The sequence below is a fragment of the Phoenix dactylifera genome, unplaced genomic scaffold (genome assembly GCF_009389715.1).
Source record: "Phoenix dactylifera cultivar Barhee BC4 unplaced genomic scaffold, palm_55x_up_171113_PBpolish2nd_filt_p 000824F, whole genome shotgun sequence".
Lineage (NCBI taxonomy): Eukaryota > Viridiplantae > Streptophyta > Magnoliopsida > Arecales > Arecaceae > Phoenix > Phoenix dactylifera.
The window spans coordinates 59,238-74,778 of NW_024068191.1; the positions used below are offsets into that span (position 1 = coordinate 59,238).

The window sequence follows — 15,541 nt, forward strand, 5'->3', positions numbered from 1 at the left end:
TATCGAGATTCCTTTCGGATTGTTCTCTTCGGGCGTGTGCACGGCACAGAGGAGAAGCGTGTTGTGTGGCTCGTACAAAGCTAGCCTCCCATGGCCGCATGAAGGCCTATAAATGCCAACCCAGTCCGCCATCCCTCAACAGCATATAGCGGGAGCAAAAATTAACCATCCGAGTTGCAAACATTCCCTTTGGTTGCTTGCTTCGATACCCCACCATGTCGACCTGCGGCAACTGCGACTGTGCTGACAAGAGCCAGTGTGTGTGAGTAGCCGTCTCCTGTACGAATGTTATTTTTCATGCATTTAGGCGTCAGGTTATGTAGAGTAATAGTCATGGGAAAGCTTGTGTTAATCGTAGCTCCGTTTGGGTTCTCGTATTATGATTACCTTGTCCTAGAACCCCAGTTTCGGTTATGTTACACGTTATATTAGCATCATAGCATATGGTGCCTCCTGACCAAGTTGGTGATATATTTCATGTTGATACATGAACTTGAATTAGATTCCATCATCATCCAACATTAAAAAGAAAAGATTCTACCTCTCTTACTCTCTCATTATATATAGTATAAAATTCGAGCAAATATATAGAATTAGAAAGAAAGTAGTCAAGAAATCGTGGCATAAAGAGAATTGAAAGAGGAGCTTTTACATTATATTCCATTATTTCTAAACCTACAACTTCATTTTATCAGAAAACTTATCAGAATCTATCGATTCCAGAATTTTTCTGAGTTCCAATTCTCTCACATCCAAAATTTTGCTAGGCTCAGTTTAGCTGGATTTTTTTTTCTTTTTTTGTTCTTTCCTTCTTCTTTTTTGTGGAGATTTTATCTGGAATAACAGGGCATTTGAACCACTCTTATGATATACACCAAAATTTGGTGGAAGAAAAAAGGGAAACATATCGTTAAATGTGATAAATAGATTTTTCTTGTTAGTTTTAGCATACTAATAAAGAAACTGAGCTGAAATTTGCAGGAAGAAGGGAAACGGCTATGGCATCGAGATCATTGAGACTGAGAAGAGGTACAAATCTTTCTTTGCTTCAAGTAAATACATCAGAAAAATCAAACTATAGCCTAATAGTTGAACCAGTCCATATGGTAGGAGGTTTTGGGTTAGAATAATGGTTCTATACTGTTTGACCCAAGTAATTGTGATCGTTGACGTTCTTATCTATTCTTCCCGAGAAAGTAAAAGGTGTATAGCTTAGGCCACGAAATCCTATGATGACACTTTTGGGCTCAAGTTAGGATCAGGTCAACCCATGAAACACTCGCATGGCTATCTCTCTCTTTTTTTTGAGAAAATGGCTAAACTAGAGCTTAAAGACTGATGGAAGGAAGCTTTAGTTTTAATCCTTCATGCGCACAGATCCTAAAATAACGTTTCTTCCATGTCATTTCTTTCAGCTACTTCGACAATGTTGTCGATGCCCCAGCTGCTACTGAAGCCGATGGCAAGTGCAAGTGCGCTCCTACCTGTGCTTGCGCGGATTGTCACTGTGGCCAGTGAGCGACGTCTCTGAGTACTACAGCAAATGACAAAATAAAAGAAGGATGCATGTAGTATGCGTATGTTGGACTAAATAATTTGGATGTGCTTCTGTCATGGTGTGTTGTTGTTGTAAGGCTGGGAGGAAACCAATATCTGGATTCCTTATCTAGCTCTGTATTAATTTCTATTACCTATGTTCTATTAATGGAGTGCTATTAGTATATTTTGGATTTGGCGTTTTTAATCATCTATGCATATTTTGGCCTAGCTTAGTTTGCTAGCTTTTCACCATTCAAGTCCCACGACTAGTATAAGACAGCCAGTTATCGAGATAAGTATGACATAAAATATGCAGCACAGAAGGAGCCCCCGGTAACAGCTTCTCTAGTGCTCTAAGACTACTCACTTTGGAACAAATAATGGCAGTGCATTGATTCTTCTTCCCTCTTTTCTTTGGAGAAAAGGGATCAGAGCTGAGAAAACAGCATAGCGTTCTAACTTCCCAAAGACGACCATATATTTGAGCCAAAAGAACTGAAACAGCGTGTGACTGCGTGCAAAATTGTCTCTTTTCTTAGCCAAGTTTGTCGCCAATGCTTTATGACCTGATGCAGGATGTACAGTTCTTTGTAATATGATTGGATAATATAACAGCGACCCTAGAACATCACCAAATGATATGCTATGATTTCCCATATGATACAAGGATTTACTCCCGATGCATACCCTGATGCATCGTCTTTGATTTCCAAATATCTCTACAAATTGGGTGATATTAGCATTAGTGCTTTGCAGATCAGCCTGTTCAGAAGCTGAAAAGTGTCTCCATATTTCTTCGACCATTCAAATTTCCTCTTTTTTTTTTTGGTCAAACATATAAATGTGTTGCAATCACTAAGAAATGACTAGTAAATTTTCTGGTTCAATTTTTAGCTCCAATGAAACTCCGCACTTTAGTCACTAACTTGGATCTAAGCCAATTTTTGATACCCTTATCTTTTTGGGATCAATTTTTAACTCGTGTCTACCAACCATGAAACCTAGTTACAGCAAAGACTGTTCAACTTCTCAGGGTGATACGAAGGAAAAAATTTATCGAAATCATTTCATCAGGACCATAAGAGAATCTTAGATTTAGATTTCTCCTTTCCTCCTAGTCTCCCCATCTCTACCCCCTCCTTGTCATGCCCTTCTCTTCATGGCTCATTCATTTGGAGCTTAATTTGTAGATGTCTCTTTTTTTTTCCGCATTCAAATACCGCAACAAGTTTCTCAAAAAATCGCACTTTGATTTCCTAGTTCGATTTTCCAGGAAACTCCTACTTTGAGTAGGAAACAGGTTCCTAGTAACTATATATGTGAATGCTTGGCTGCTTGACACCTCGCTAAATAAAACCATGCCTTCTAATAAGATGAGTAGAGGGAAACATCCGCAGAAGAAGATCGAACTCAAGACCACAACAGCCATATCCTACTCAGTACTCTGTGCGCAATAAAGTTGGCGAGAAACTGGCATAAAATGAGGAAGATTCAGCCAATTCACTAGCCCTTACTTTCTCACAGTATCTTTATCTAGTTTTTATCTGAGTTTCCCATCAATCACCAAACAAAGGAATGGAAACAAGACTGTTCAGTATGCATGCTAACATTGTTCATATTGAACTTCGGTTAGTTCTCCAAAAAAGATTGCCTGCCTAATTATTGTGATAGAAAAAACCAACAAGACATAGAGAAGCTCTCCCCTTTTATCAAATCACAGAAGGCAGATTGGTTCTTGGGGGAAGTACTAGCAGCTCAAATGCAATTTATTTTAAATTAATTATTTACAACAAAATGAATGCCTATCAATAATTTTTGACAAAAAAATAGAGCCTTTTGCACTCCATGAATAGAGCCTATTAAGCAATCGTCAAAATACTGTCCCTGAAATGAATAATGTTGGAACTCCCGGTGAAAAAATTCACACAACTTAGATTGAGTAGTTCTCTCTTACTGTGGCAGCTCTCAGACCGTGACGCCTTGAACCTGATCTCCTGTCCCTCGCACGCCTCATGGGCACTTTCCTGGATGGAGGAGTTTTTGCAAGCCCATCCAGAACATTACGTGGAACTGAATTTCCAGGTGATTCATGAATCACCCCAGGGGCCGGTTGACGACTTAAAGAAGCTAGCCTTTGTTCTAGCAAGTCTTTGTGGTATGCCTGCAATGACATCCATGAGAAATGTATTAGACTGAATTTACCTTACTTCCACCAAATCCATTGAAAACATAGTAACGTGGAAAAATTTTAAACATGCTTTCCAGAGAGCAAGTGGAATAATATGTACAACTTCACATGTGCAGAATAGCATTTAATAGACAACACAGTCACATAAACCTCTCGATGTTGAGGATCATAAAAGAACATGACAGAATATATTTCAACTTTTTGGAAAACCATCTTATAGTGACAATCCTACGAAATATGGACATGTAAAGAACAAAATACCTGAACAACAAAGTTACACCTTTCACAGTTCATAAACATCTTGATGCTCCATTTGCTCTAGACACAATTTTGTCCTTTACAGTACATGTCTTTTCGAATTTTTTGAAAACCATCTTCTAGTGATTATCCTACGACATATTCTCATATAAAGAAAGAAATACCTGAACAACAAAGTTGCGCCTTTCACAGTCCATAAACATGCTGATACTCCAGTTTACCCTAAACATAATTTTGTCCCTTACAGTACTGAAACTGAGTTGATCTCTAGAGGTAAAACGATCAACCTCATTAAACCACAGACAGGTGAAGAGATTGGTGATAGGAATATGTTCTCTGATGATCACACAGCCTTCAGGGACATCTGCAGATGACGGAAATTGCATGCACAAAATTTCAGCATTTGCTGGGGAAAGGAATTGAAGAAAAAACAAAATCCAGCACTGACCACTTGTAACAGGAAGCTTAGCTGGGGAATAATGCGTCAAACCCTCCCTCTTATAAAACTCAATTTGGTAGTCAATTGAGGCATTATCATACTTTCCCGCAGCTTTATTTGCCTCTGCTTCCTCAAAAACATCAAACCGTCTGTAGTGCCTGGAGATTGCAAAAGTGGCATTCTTCCGCCACAAAAATCTGAAAGAAATAAGAGAGAAACTTTTGTTAAGTTAAGATAATGACATTAGTCGAGATGCCTAATTGTTGATACTGAACTGAACATCATTTCCAAGCTAGCACATAAATGAGTTAAATCGCACATTTTTATATGAGTAGTTATCAAAGAATGATATCCCAACTACATCAAAGATCTGTCCGTCCAAGTCTCCTGTACTAAGTTCACAACTAAGCTTAAGTATATGGAAGTACCACCAACTCATATTTACAATGAAATTCTAAAGAAATTTGCATTATTGGTAACACATTGTCATATTGAAATGGCATCCAACAGCAGAAAACTGATAAAACCACACATGGACAAGCACACACGCATGCAGATATGCATGCATGCATGCATTTTTATATGTACTACGTACATAACTGAAGGTGAGTGTCAGTGTGCATCTGCATGTGGTGTGCATGTGTCTACTTAGCAGGAAACAATTCAATGCTGCAAAACAAGGGTCCAAAATCGTCATATATGCTATTTAGTAACATAAATATGCTCATGCACACCCTATCAAGAGAATTGGTGGTAATACTTTTTCTCCTAGGTGAACAGAGCAAATGCAAGTGAATTTCAACAGAAACACAGATGACAAAATAATTTCATTCTAAGTTTTAAGCAAACAAAGTACCAAGATGATATCTTCAAAAGGGAAAGTCTGAATTAGCCAGTTGCTGAGAAAATCCAGGACTCAAATACCAAGAACTAACTTTGTGAACTGGCAAACCTACAGTCATATATCTTCTGTATGTAATTCATTCTTCCTAGCGTAACTATTTGAGATGCTTCCAAATGCTGTTATCTAAGGGCAGACCTCAGACCTTATCCCAATGAATCATGGATCAGAAAATTCTGAGGTCGGAAATGTGTTCAATAATAAACATATTACATGTGCAGATTCTAAAAAATTATTGAGATCTAAATCTATAGTTCCTACAGTTCTGCTATTTCATATTTTCCACTTTCCAACCTTTAACGACACTATAAAAGTTTTTGGAGCTAAAGGTCAATTTACCAGTGAAAATAAATGTTTTGTATTATCATTTATTGGTTTCTATTAATTCTTCAAAACAGGAAGATTTTATAATTTTAATATTAAAAAAATTATTATGCTTCATGCCGGGCTAAGGCATAACAGAATATGGCACACATGCCTACATTTGTGTGTGTGTGTGTGCGCGCGTGAGAGAGAGAGAGAGAGACAGAGAGAGAAGAGAGGAGGGGGGAGGGGAATGTAGGAGCCAGAACCAGGAATACCTAATAAGTCTAAAAGCTAAGATGAGGGACATTTTAAGTTTCTAGAAATGTGATACATATAGATTCAAAGATGACAAAACAAGCACATTGCTTATTGCATTTTACTTTGCCCCAATAGAAGTGTATGGTCTAAAAAAAAATCCAAGATCAATAAAAGACCTCGAAACCTCAGAATGCAGATGAGACCCCCAAGCAGGAGTAGCATTCTATCCAAGAAAAGGCAGGTGCAGCATCCTAAGTGGATTCAAAGTACTATGTTTAGAAACTGATAGTGTCAATATTAGCTTAAGCGATGATGATTGTATCAAGAGAAGAATTAAGAATGTAGAACAGAAAGTTGAGGATTGCTACTACAAGTGAAAGTTTTACCTCAAAAAAGAAAATGAAAAGAATTTGTTGCATAATACACTATTTTGTAAGAAGGCTCGTATTTTCCAACACAAGAAAGCTCAACAAAAAAACCAAAATGAATTACCAGAACATGATCCAATTTGGTCGTAAGTAATTAAAAAAAATGAAGAAGAAGAAAAGATGATTTAGCTTATAAGCTAGAGTAATTTCCATTAAAGACTACTGCAACAAGAGTGCTCCTTCATGAAGGTTGATAAACTCCACCTATAAAGGTGTTTTGGCAAAAAAACCTAATTGCAGTATTGGGATAGTGCCTAAAGAAGTTTACATGAAGAAGGCAATGTTTCAAGTACAATGGGCAGATTGCCTAGTCCCTTAAATTCTTATGGCACATTTACTCTCTGCACATTTACCTAGCTGCTTCGAATGTTCGTACATCAAAAAATTACCATTACCGATCTAATCACAGCTAGCAAGCTATTCACTTAGGCGGCGTATACCACCTAGGCTGAGCCTGCTCAAGTAGTAGGCGTAAAGGTGGTTGCAGTGGTTTCCTATACTGGCATAGGCAGGATTTAATGCCTGTAGATCCGCAAATGCTGTGCTGGTTTTGCAGGAACATACATATATATATGCTCATGTTACATTAAGATATATATTTTATATTTATATTTATATTTATATTTGTGTATATATATGGATAAATATGGGGATAAATAGCTAAGCCTTCAATATGAATTATACCTCTCAAGAATTTGGTAGGGATCCACAACAAGCTCGAGCTTTCCATCAATCCAAAGAGAAAACCGTGCATTAGGGAAAAGTCTATGAAGCAGTAGTTTTGGAACCTGCAAAAAGTCTTATTGTCAGAAACCATCAAAATAACTTCTTTAGAAACGCAAAACATGAATTAAGAAAACAGCAAACCGCTGAAAGAAGATTATCTCGTAAAAAATCTACACAGCATAGTTTCCAAGTGTTTGATTTTAAAGCAACACATGGCATCCGCAAATTGATGATTGCTGCAGAAGGAGGAGAAGAAAGAAAGCCTAGGGATATAATCTTTGTGAATATCAAGAACAAACAATATGCAGCAGAAAAGAAGGGATGGGCAGATGAAGCAGTTCTAAGACCCCTTTAATCAGTCAAATCCATTTTACTAGTTTTGATTACTGGATTTATTTTTGCCACACTTCTAACTGTGTAAGTTCTAAACCTGGTCCAAAGTTCAAAAGTAGAACCATTCAACAAAAGATACAGCTGCAGCATAGTATATGGAAAGGTGAGTCTGGGCTCAGCAAGCCACCCTCAAAGTCATAGAAAATCAGATAAAAACCAGAAATTGAAGTCAACATTATGACTATTGATGCTAGTTCAAAAAAATTCTGAACTTCTTGTATGTTTGAATGAGAACCCTAGAAAACAATCAAAGTTATCTAAATCTTTTTAACTAAATGAATAGCCTTTATCCCACACTGATAAGTGTTTTTCGTTTCCCTAGAGGGATGAGATAGCATTCATCAAATGTATATTCACTTCTTGGGTACGTGCAAGGGTTGAAAGAATAATTGGGAGCTCCTAGGAAGCCTATTGAACTTCATTGCTAACACTAGATCGCCTTTATAATAGAGAGGTGATAAACTAAATTATTCCATTGGATCGCAGGGATCAGAGAATTTCTGAGGGCTGGAAAAATTAAAAAGATGGCTGATGGACTCAAGGATGCTAAAACTGTAAAACACCTGTGGGCTTCCAGGACTCTTTAAAACTTTTCAGTGTTTTTTCTTTCTGGGATACGGATTGGTTTTTTAATTTCTTTAAACTTGTGGAGCTTTCAAGGAAACTCCCATTTTCGGTGCTCCAACTCTTAGGAACTTCCAAGCTTGCTCATACTCATAATCAATATGCTCTGCTATTGTTCAATCTAAATTATTTTTAAACTTGCTAGTTCGAGACCTTTTTTCAATTCGCATCAATTAGAATACTCTATTTAAAATCATCATCCACCAACTCCTGGTATAATCTATTTAATGTATAGACTTGATTGAAACACTTCGTGGTGTCTTGAAACAGTCATTATAGGACTTGTCAAAACTGAATACTTGCCTTTGCTTCTCTTCTAAGCATTAAACAGAGTTTGTCTTTCTTTGTCGCTGAGTATTGAGATTTCCTGTTACCAACTAAATATGCGGGCAAAAAATAAAATCCTTCTGCAAACAACATTTATAACAAGTGTATCCAGAAGAAAATTAATAAATTCTCCTCCAAGTTAAAACACATAATTGTATAACAATAAAAATTAGATAGGGTCATTTGACATATACAAATGAAGGTGGAAGAACACGCCATGATCCTTACTGAGATTTTTAAATGGGAAAATGTTCACCATATGTTAAACACATTAATAGTCTTCCAATCTAAATTTGAGTATAAGAACTTCCAAGAAGAACAATCTTAGTCCTCAGAAAATATATCAAAGTGATATTACAGCAGAAAAGGCAAAGTGGAATGTGAGAATGCAAAAGCAAGCGACGATATATCCAGAATCTAACTTTATTATGTCAATCAATAACACATGCTTCATCTTTTGCATGCTAATCAGAACAAAGCGATGAATAAGTTTAATGCTGTCCCTGTAAATCGGCTTTATGAAACTTTACTCTCCAAATGTTCCTATGCAGTCATCAATGCAGGCATTTTTAAGTGACAACCTCCATCCAAATTTTCATAGGGTTCACCTCCTCAATCCAACCAGGCAACTATGAGCACCCCTTGCCTTATACTATCATGATTACACAAGGCAATATCAACTAGCTTTCTACTGCATTATCCTCTAGCAGATAATACCAGAGTTTTGATTAGCGTGCTTACTCTAACTCTGTCCAGGCTTTACCATTGGTCCACCCAAACAAGTTTTACCATTTATCCACTCATTCTCTTCTCTTCCAAACTCATCTTGTGTGCATCACCATCATCTGTAGAAAACTTTGCAACATTCTCAGCTTTACTACTATCTCACAGTTTTTCTTTCTTGAAAAGGTTTAGCTTTTCTGGTCTATTGACAGTATATTGATTGTATTTGTCCTAAAATCGGCTTGTCCTTCATTCAATTAGCCCAAGCCAAACGATTCTCAAACCAAAAGCATTATATTATCATGTACCATGCCCCATGCCTGAACCAGTCCGAGGTCAGCATGGTATATATACTACAAGATGATACATTTGGAGCACATTGTTGAGAAAAATATGATGCATCAAGTTTATTTTTAATTACTTCTGAGTGTAAACAAGATGTATTTTCAGCATTTAAATATAAATACATAGTGTTCCCTCAAACTAGATAAAACAAATCATAGAACTAAGTTTATTGCACAAATTCATGATATCCAACACACAAACTTACAAAAGATTAGCACTATATAGAAGCAATTCAAGTTAAAGACAAGGGGCTTAAATTTTAAAGTCAAAACTATCCGGCTTTTTTATTTAATTGTTTGTAAAAAAACATTAATTATACTTTACATGAAAAATGCTATGTGTCTAGGGGGTATTGATAAAGAAATTAATGACATGATATCCATATCTTATGAATATTCCTGACTACCTAGGATAATGTTTGAAGCTTCCACTGGCATAAAATAATTAACTGAGGTTGTTAGCCATTATCTAAACCATTAGGATAGACTTACAGCCTTTTTTTCAAAGAGAGCGAGGGGGGCAGGTGTAGGAACTTATAGCCATCTTCAGTACTATGCCCATTTGTTTTTCTTTTTCCTTAACAATGTCCAAATACCCTATTACCATAACATATAAGAGGAACATAATAGCAATACATGAAATCATGGACAGATCCCTACCTATCATGACCTATCAGCAAAACTATAATTCTGTGCCCATATCACCTCAGGAGTTATATTTATAAGGCAGAAAATACTTAATGAACCAAAATAAAATGGTGAAGAAAAAAAAATCCAACTAGCTAAGCCGCAATATGTCTTTTTAGCCTCGTCACAATCTCCTCTATCTCGCTTAGATAGCATGTTCATGTTTTCATAGTGACAAACTTACAAAACAATGTTATCATTCTTGAGGCATTAAGGTTTCTTCCAATCGGCAAAAGTCTCTCTTCAGCAATTCTTCCTTATTTTTGTTCAGTCCTTTTATTTTGCTGCTTTTACAGTCACAAGGACCAAGCCAACTCTTACATGATTTCAATACAGGACTTTTGATGATGACCAACTCATTACAGAACTTTTGGATAGATAAGGCAAGGCACACTATTAGTAGGCTACCTTAAAGAGTTGCCTGTTTCTCTCAAACATATTTAAATATCAATCAAGATGTGCTTAAAAGAAATAAACATTGGGCATTAATGGTATCTTTGAAAATGAGGCTCTCTACCATTTTGTGTTTTTACTACCTGTGATTAAGATTTAGGCCCTTCAGAACACTTATATATTTGTTTCTTAGTTTCCAGGGCACATGAACCTTTTACAACTTCATTCTCTCACTTTTGCCCTAATTATTTTACTAAAATATGATATATAAAACTCTTAGAACAGAAAATGCCAACTTAACCCTAATCCTGTATAAGACTATGGAAAATCATTTTCAAAATACTGCAAAATGAAATCTGGTATTGCACAATTAATTTCAATCAATAAATCAGCAAACTTTCTTACCCAAATTCTAGGGAACTAAAACTGCGCCAAAAGTAGGCTGATGATCATTGCAACTTATAGTTTAAAATCTAAGAACAACTCATGTAGAGTAAAAGAAAAAGGGCACCTTTCCATTACGCCTTGCATCGACATAAGGAAGGTTTCGAACTACCACCACTCTCCATAACCCAACTCTCCAAATGCTGTCCAGGTTAGTGGTGTTCTTTATGTAGTTTTCTGTTTCCTTATCCACAAACATATAAAAGCATGCATTTCTCTTTGCATATTCGCTAATGTTTCTTGGTTGTTGCATTACATCATAATTTCCTGGTCAACCATATAAAAGAAAGAGATTCCATTTAGTTGGATAAAGAAAAGCCAGAGGTTAAAAAACTAAAGGAAAAAAGAAACAGCAGCTGTAGCAGGTACTACAGTGTAGATACCAAAAATAGCAGAGGCTACGACGACACCACGGCATTGCTCCATATCAAGAAGATCAGCATCATCTATGTCAAAACCAGTCCCTTGACCAGGTTTCTTGCCTCCAACAAATCTGACAATAACAAAAGATGTTGACTAAGATGCCGACATCAGCTAAAAAAATAGCATTGAACCAATTATATACACTTATTGAAAGTAAAAGTTACCAAAGCAACAAGTTAGACTTAAACATACCCACAATGCACAGTCATTGACTCTCTAATATCAAAAGATTCATTTCTCTGCTGCAGAGATGGATGTCCTCCAAATAGAGAACCTCCATTTGTCTTATTCTCTGTTAACTTTTCTTCAGAAACATAAGTTAAGTTCTTAAGGACAGGTGATACTGATGGCAATGCTGGCATGAAGGTCATGGCCTGCTCTATAGGGATATAGCACACAGGACATGCTACAGAAAAAAGAGGAAAAAATAATGAAACCCTCAGTTCCATGATAAAATTATATAAGGGAGAAATTAATTAAAATTTTGATATCTAATATTTAATCAAATCAAACTTACGTCGTGGGCCAGTGCGCTTCCTATCAGTTGGTGGGGGAGAAAAGGAAAAATTTTCACAAGGATGGTGTATAAAAATTGCTCTCGGAGGAAGAACTGGAGCAGGAGGCTGGGTTTCATTATCACCACTTGCAGACTGTTGGTTTGGCATCGCTGTTATCTCTGTCTTGTTCTCTTTTACAGGAGTGAAAGGAGGTGTGAAATTACGCAATGCTGTCCCACCAGTTCTTACAAGACCCCAGACATGATATGAAGAGCCCAAGTTAGTCTGAGGACCTTCTGATGCATCTTCATCTGAAATAGGCAACAGCAGACAAGACTACATACTATGGTAATTGCCAGCAGAATAATTCATAGCTTATCAAAAAGAAATGAAGAAGATTAAACACTTAAGCTTTGATGCAGTAATGTTCAGACTAATACATAGGCAGAAGTTCTTTCAAGATGATAACAGGCATTTGAATATAACTAGTCACACTTGGCAGCTTATCCGGAGACAATTTTGAAGTTTGACACCAATAAATGAAGATGATCATTTTCATCATCTCCAGCCCCAAGGCGACTTTGCGACACGTATATCCTCCTTAACCAAAAAAAAAAAGATGAACATTTATGTTCTTATATTCTTTACCATCTGGAGCCTTGAAAGAGCAAAATATAACCTAACAAGCAAGGAAGTCAATAAAAAATCAAAACATGATCTATCAACATCCAAGATCCATAACGTGAAACTTTCAAAAATTGGAATAGCAGACAAAACCTAACTCAGAACTTCATGAAAATTAAAAAAATTAGGAATTCACTACTTGCGCCGACATCTATACTTACAGATACGTACACAAAATCCCTCCCAACATGTGTATCAGCGATATACGGTACTTAATTCAAAGAACCGAGCATCTACTTTTAGATCAGTAAATTGGTTAAAGAGAGGCGGAAGTCGAAAGAAAGGTCAGACCTTTACTCATAGCAGGGATGAACGACAGAACGACTGCAGCTGAAGCGACGAGCAAGAGCAGCATCCCAATCTTCCTCCTGCCGGCGAGCTTGCAGATCCAAGGCAGGAACCTCTCCTTCTCTCTCGAGCTCTGGAGGAGCATCTTCGGCGGCTTGCGGACGGAGACGGAGCCAGATGTTGACTGAATCGGCAATGTGGCACCGTTGTGCAGCTGCGATTGCAATGATCCATAACTCCCCGAGGATCGAAGACCCAACGACCCTCCAGTCATTGTCCCTCCCGCACCACGGGCCTCCCTCTCATCTCCCCTCTCCCTTCCAAATCCGTCTCATCCAATGTACAATGATCAAAAGAACCCCCGCCCCAACCAAAAAGAGGAAAAAGAACAACGAATCAAAACCCTACAATCCGGCCCTTTCCATCCAATGCCACGGATCTAAACCTACCAAAAAGAGAATATCTTCATCCCCCGGTCGACTTCAGCCAGAATTCAAGATTCAGCTGGAACAACCCCACCAGTTCTACTCATCGGAATCCGCGATCCAAGCCCAAGAAACACGTACAACTATGCAAACCCCGCAGAATCTCCTCTAATCAAGAACCAAGATAGCTTTTTTTTCCCCAAAAAGCAAACCTCTTGCAGATCCAGCCTTCGCTAATGCGCTTCGGACACCAAGAAGGCCAACTCTGGTGTACAAAGGACTGCGCGAATAGACTGAATTCAAAGAGCAGGGGGCATCATTTCTTGGACTCGGAGGAGGGATCGAGCGGGAGCGATCAGGGGCAGGGGATCTTGGGGGGCGTTCGTGCCGTCGTCCGTGGATTTCCAGGTTACGGTTGGGGATTAGGGTTTCCGCGGAACTCGCCGATCTGTCCGTCTTCGAGTCCGGGCTTCGGCGTCGAACACCGGGAATTCTTGCATTAGTTGTATATAAGCGAGACGGGAGGAAGGCGGTGAGGAAATTTACGCTTTTAATTGTCGTCAGTTACAGCTTACGAAGGATTAGTTTGGATTATGAACTTTATAACGTCACTCCCGCTTTATGGAATATCGACTCCATCGACCGGCGGCAGTTCGGTGATGATACGCTAGCGTTGGATGGTGTTTGACCGGCTATAGCCGGTCGCCGTAGGATGGTTGATAACAATGTTGCAACGTTCAATGACGGTGTTTATTTGGACTCTCGCCGGAACCGTCAATCCGTTACTGACCGTAATAAAGTGTCGTTGCCTGTTGATTTCGTTCTACCCTATGTGGGTCGGAATTAGGGTTGTAGTAAAAGATAGTGAATGATAACAAAAGAATGATAATATTCTTGTTCAATCGATGTTCACTCAATAAAAAAAATGGCGCAAATGTTTTTAAGGAAAATTGATAAGAATTGAATTTGATGATGCTATTTTGTTCAAAAAATAAATAAAATACAAAAAATAGCTATATTTTGTTATAGACCATTACAACAAAATGACAATTAAAAATAATTATTGTTTGGATATTTGTTATTATGTCTACATTATACATATCATCACACACTATAAATATTGTTGCGGGGACGGACGCTTTGGCCGGAGCCTCACGCAACAGTTAGCCCACATTAAGCTAGCAAAGAAAGATAACTGCATTCCTCTCGAGGTATTGTCCGCTTTGGGCGCTCCAGCCCGCGCGTTCAGCGCAGACGGGAGGAGACTGGTGCCCTCACGGTTTTGTCCCACAAAAGGGCCCTCGAGAGAAAAGGTTTCCACCCTCCATTTAAGGCACTGAACCTTTCCGCTACTAGCCGATGTGGGACTAAATTCAAGGCCCCCTTCCCCTTCACAACATAGCCCCCCAGCGGGAAGATCCCTTCCTCTAGCGCTATCTGTTGCGGGGACGGACGCTTTGGCCGGACCCTCACGCAACAGTTAGCCCACATTAAGCTAGCAGAGAAAGAGGACTGCATTCCTCCCGATGTATTGTCCGCTTTGGGCGCTCCGGCCCACGCGTCTAGCGCAGATGGGGGAAGACTGTTGCCCTCACGGTTTTGTCCCACAAAAAGGCCCTCGAGAGGAAAGAATTTCCGCCCCCCATTTAAGGCACAGAACCATTCCGCTACTAGCCGATGTGAGATTAAATTCAAGGCCCCCTCCCCCTCCTCCTCCACAATAGATATAATCACAAAATGATATATATATATATATATATATATATATATATATATATATATATATATATATATATATATAATGGCTATGCCATCCTTTTCTCCTTGCGACCTAGGCAATCGTTGAAGCTTGTCGTAGGTTACTAAAAATATTACGACATAACTAATAGTTACCAGGTAATACCAAAGAGGTTCGTTGGCCTGTCTCATTTTCAATACGAAGATGATACGAAGAGGTTCGTATACCAAAGAGGTAATACGAAGATAATGCTAGTGGACCTACACGCATCAGTCTTTTAAACGTTAAAATTGTTAAATGACCTTCCAAAGAGTACCCAAACCTCATGCGCTATTATCATTTAGCTGCAAAATAGGGGGTTTTTTTTTCAATTTTAACAAAATAGAGCAAGAAAAGCGAGGAACTCAAAGAACATACTAACATAAAACTTTTATGGTGCTTTTGTTTTTATAGGCAGCATCTCCTCTAGAATGAGATTATAAATATATCTTTTCACATCTCCAATTAA

At 38.1% G+C, this 15,541-nt stretch overlaps 1 protein-coding gene and 1 long non-coding RNA gene across 2 annotated transcripts; one reads left to right on the forward strand and one right to left on the reverse strand.

The window, feature by feature from the left end:
* The first annotated feature begins 225 nt into the window (after positions 1-225).
* LOC113462843 lies at positions 226-1,034 on the forward strand. Its single transcript, XR_003386030.1, has 2 exons — positions 226-262; positions 982-1,034. It is a non-coding gene; the product is annotated as an uncharacterized LOC113462843 (long non-coding RNA).
* Positions 1,035-1,426: 392 nt separating this feature from the next.
* LOC103708934 lies at positions 1,427-13,860 on the reverse strand. Its single transcript, XM_008794048.4, has 9 exons — positions 12,874-13,860; positions 11,919-12,209; positions 11,594-11,807; positions 11,362-11,471; positions 11,046-11,245; positions 7,002-7,105; positions 4,434-4,621; positions 4,150-4,349; positions 1,427-3,700 (listed from the first exon to the last, which is right to left on the reverse strand). Exons 1-9 carry the CDS (start codon positions 13,142-13,144, stop codon positions 3,470-3,472), a joined length of 1,809 nt encoding a protein of 602 aa, XP_008792270.2. The 5' UTR covers positions 13,145-13,860; the 3' UTR covers positions 1,427-3,469.
* Positions 13,861-15,541: the final 1,681 nt, after the last annotated feature.

Excerpts from the sequence above, each read along its gene's own strand:
- LOC103708934 (XM_008794048.4), bottom strand. The coding sequence starts at position 13,144 with ATGACTGGAGGGTCGTTGGGTCTTCGATCCTCGGGGAGTTATGGATCA. Across the intron at positions 11,808-11,918 it reads GAAGCGCACTGGCCCACGAC|CATGTCCTGTGTGCTATATC; the intron begins GTAAGTTTGATT and ends TTTTTTCTGTAG. Across the intron at positions 11,472-11,593 it reads TCAATGACTGTGCATTGTGG|ATTTGTTGGAGGCAAGAAAC; the intron begins GTATGTTTAAGT and ends TGTTATTGTCAG.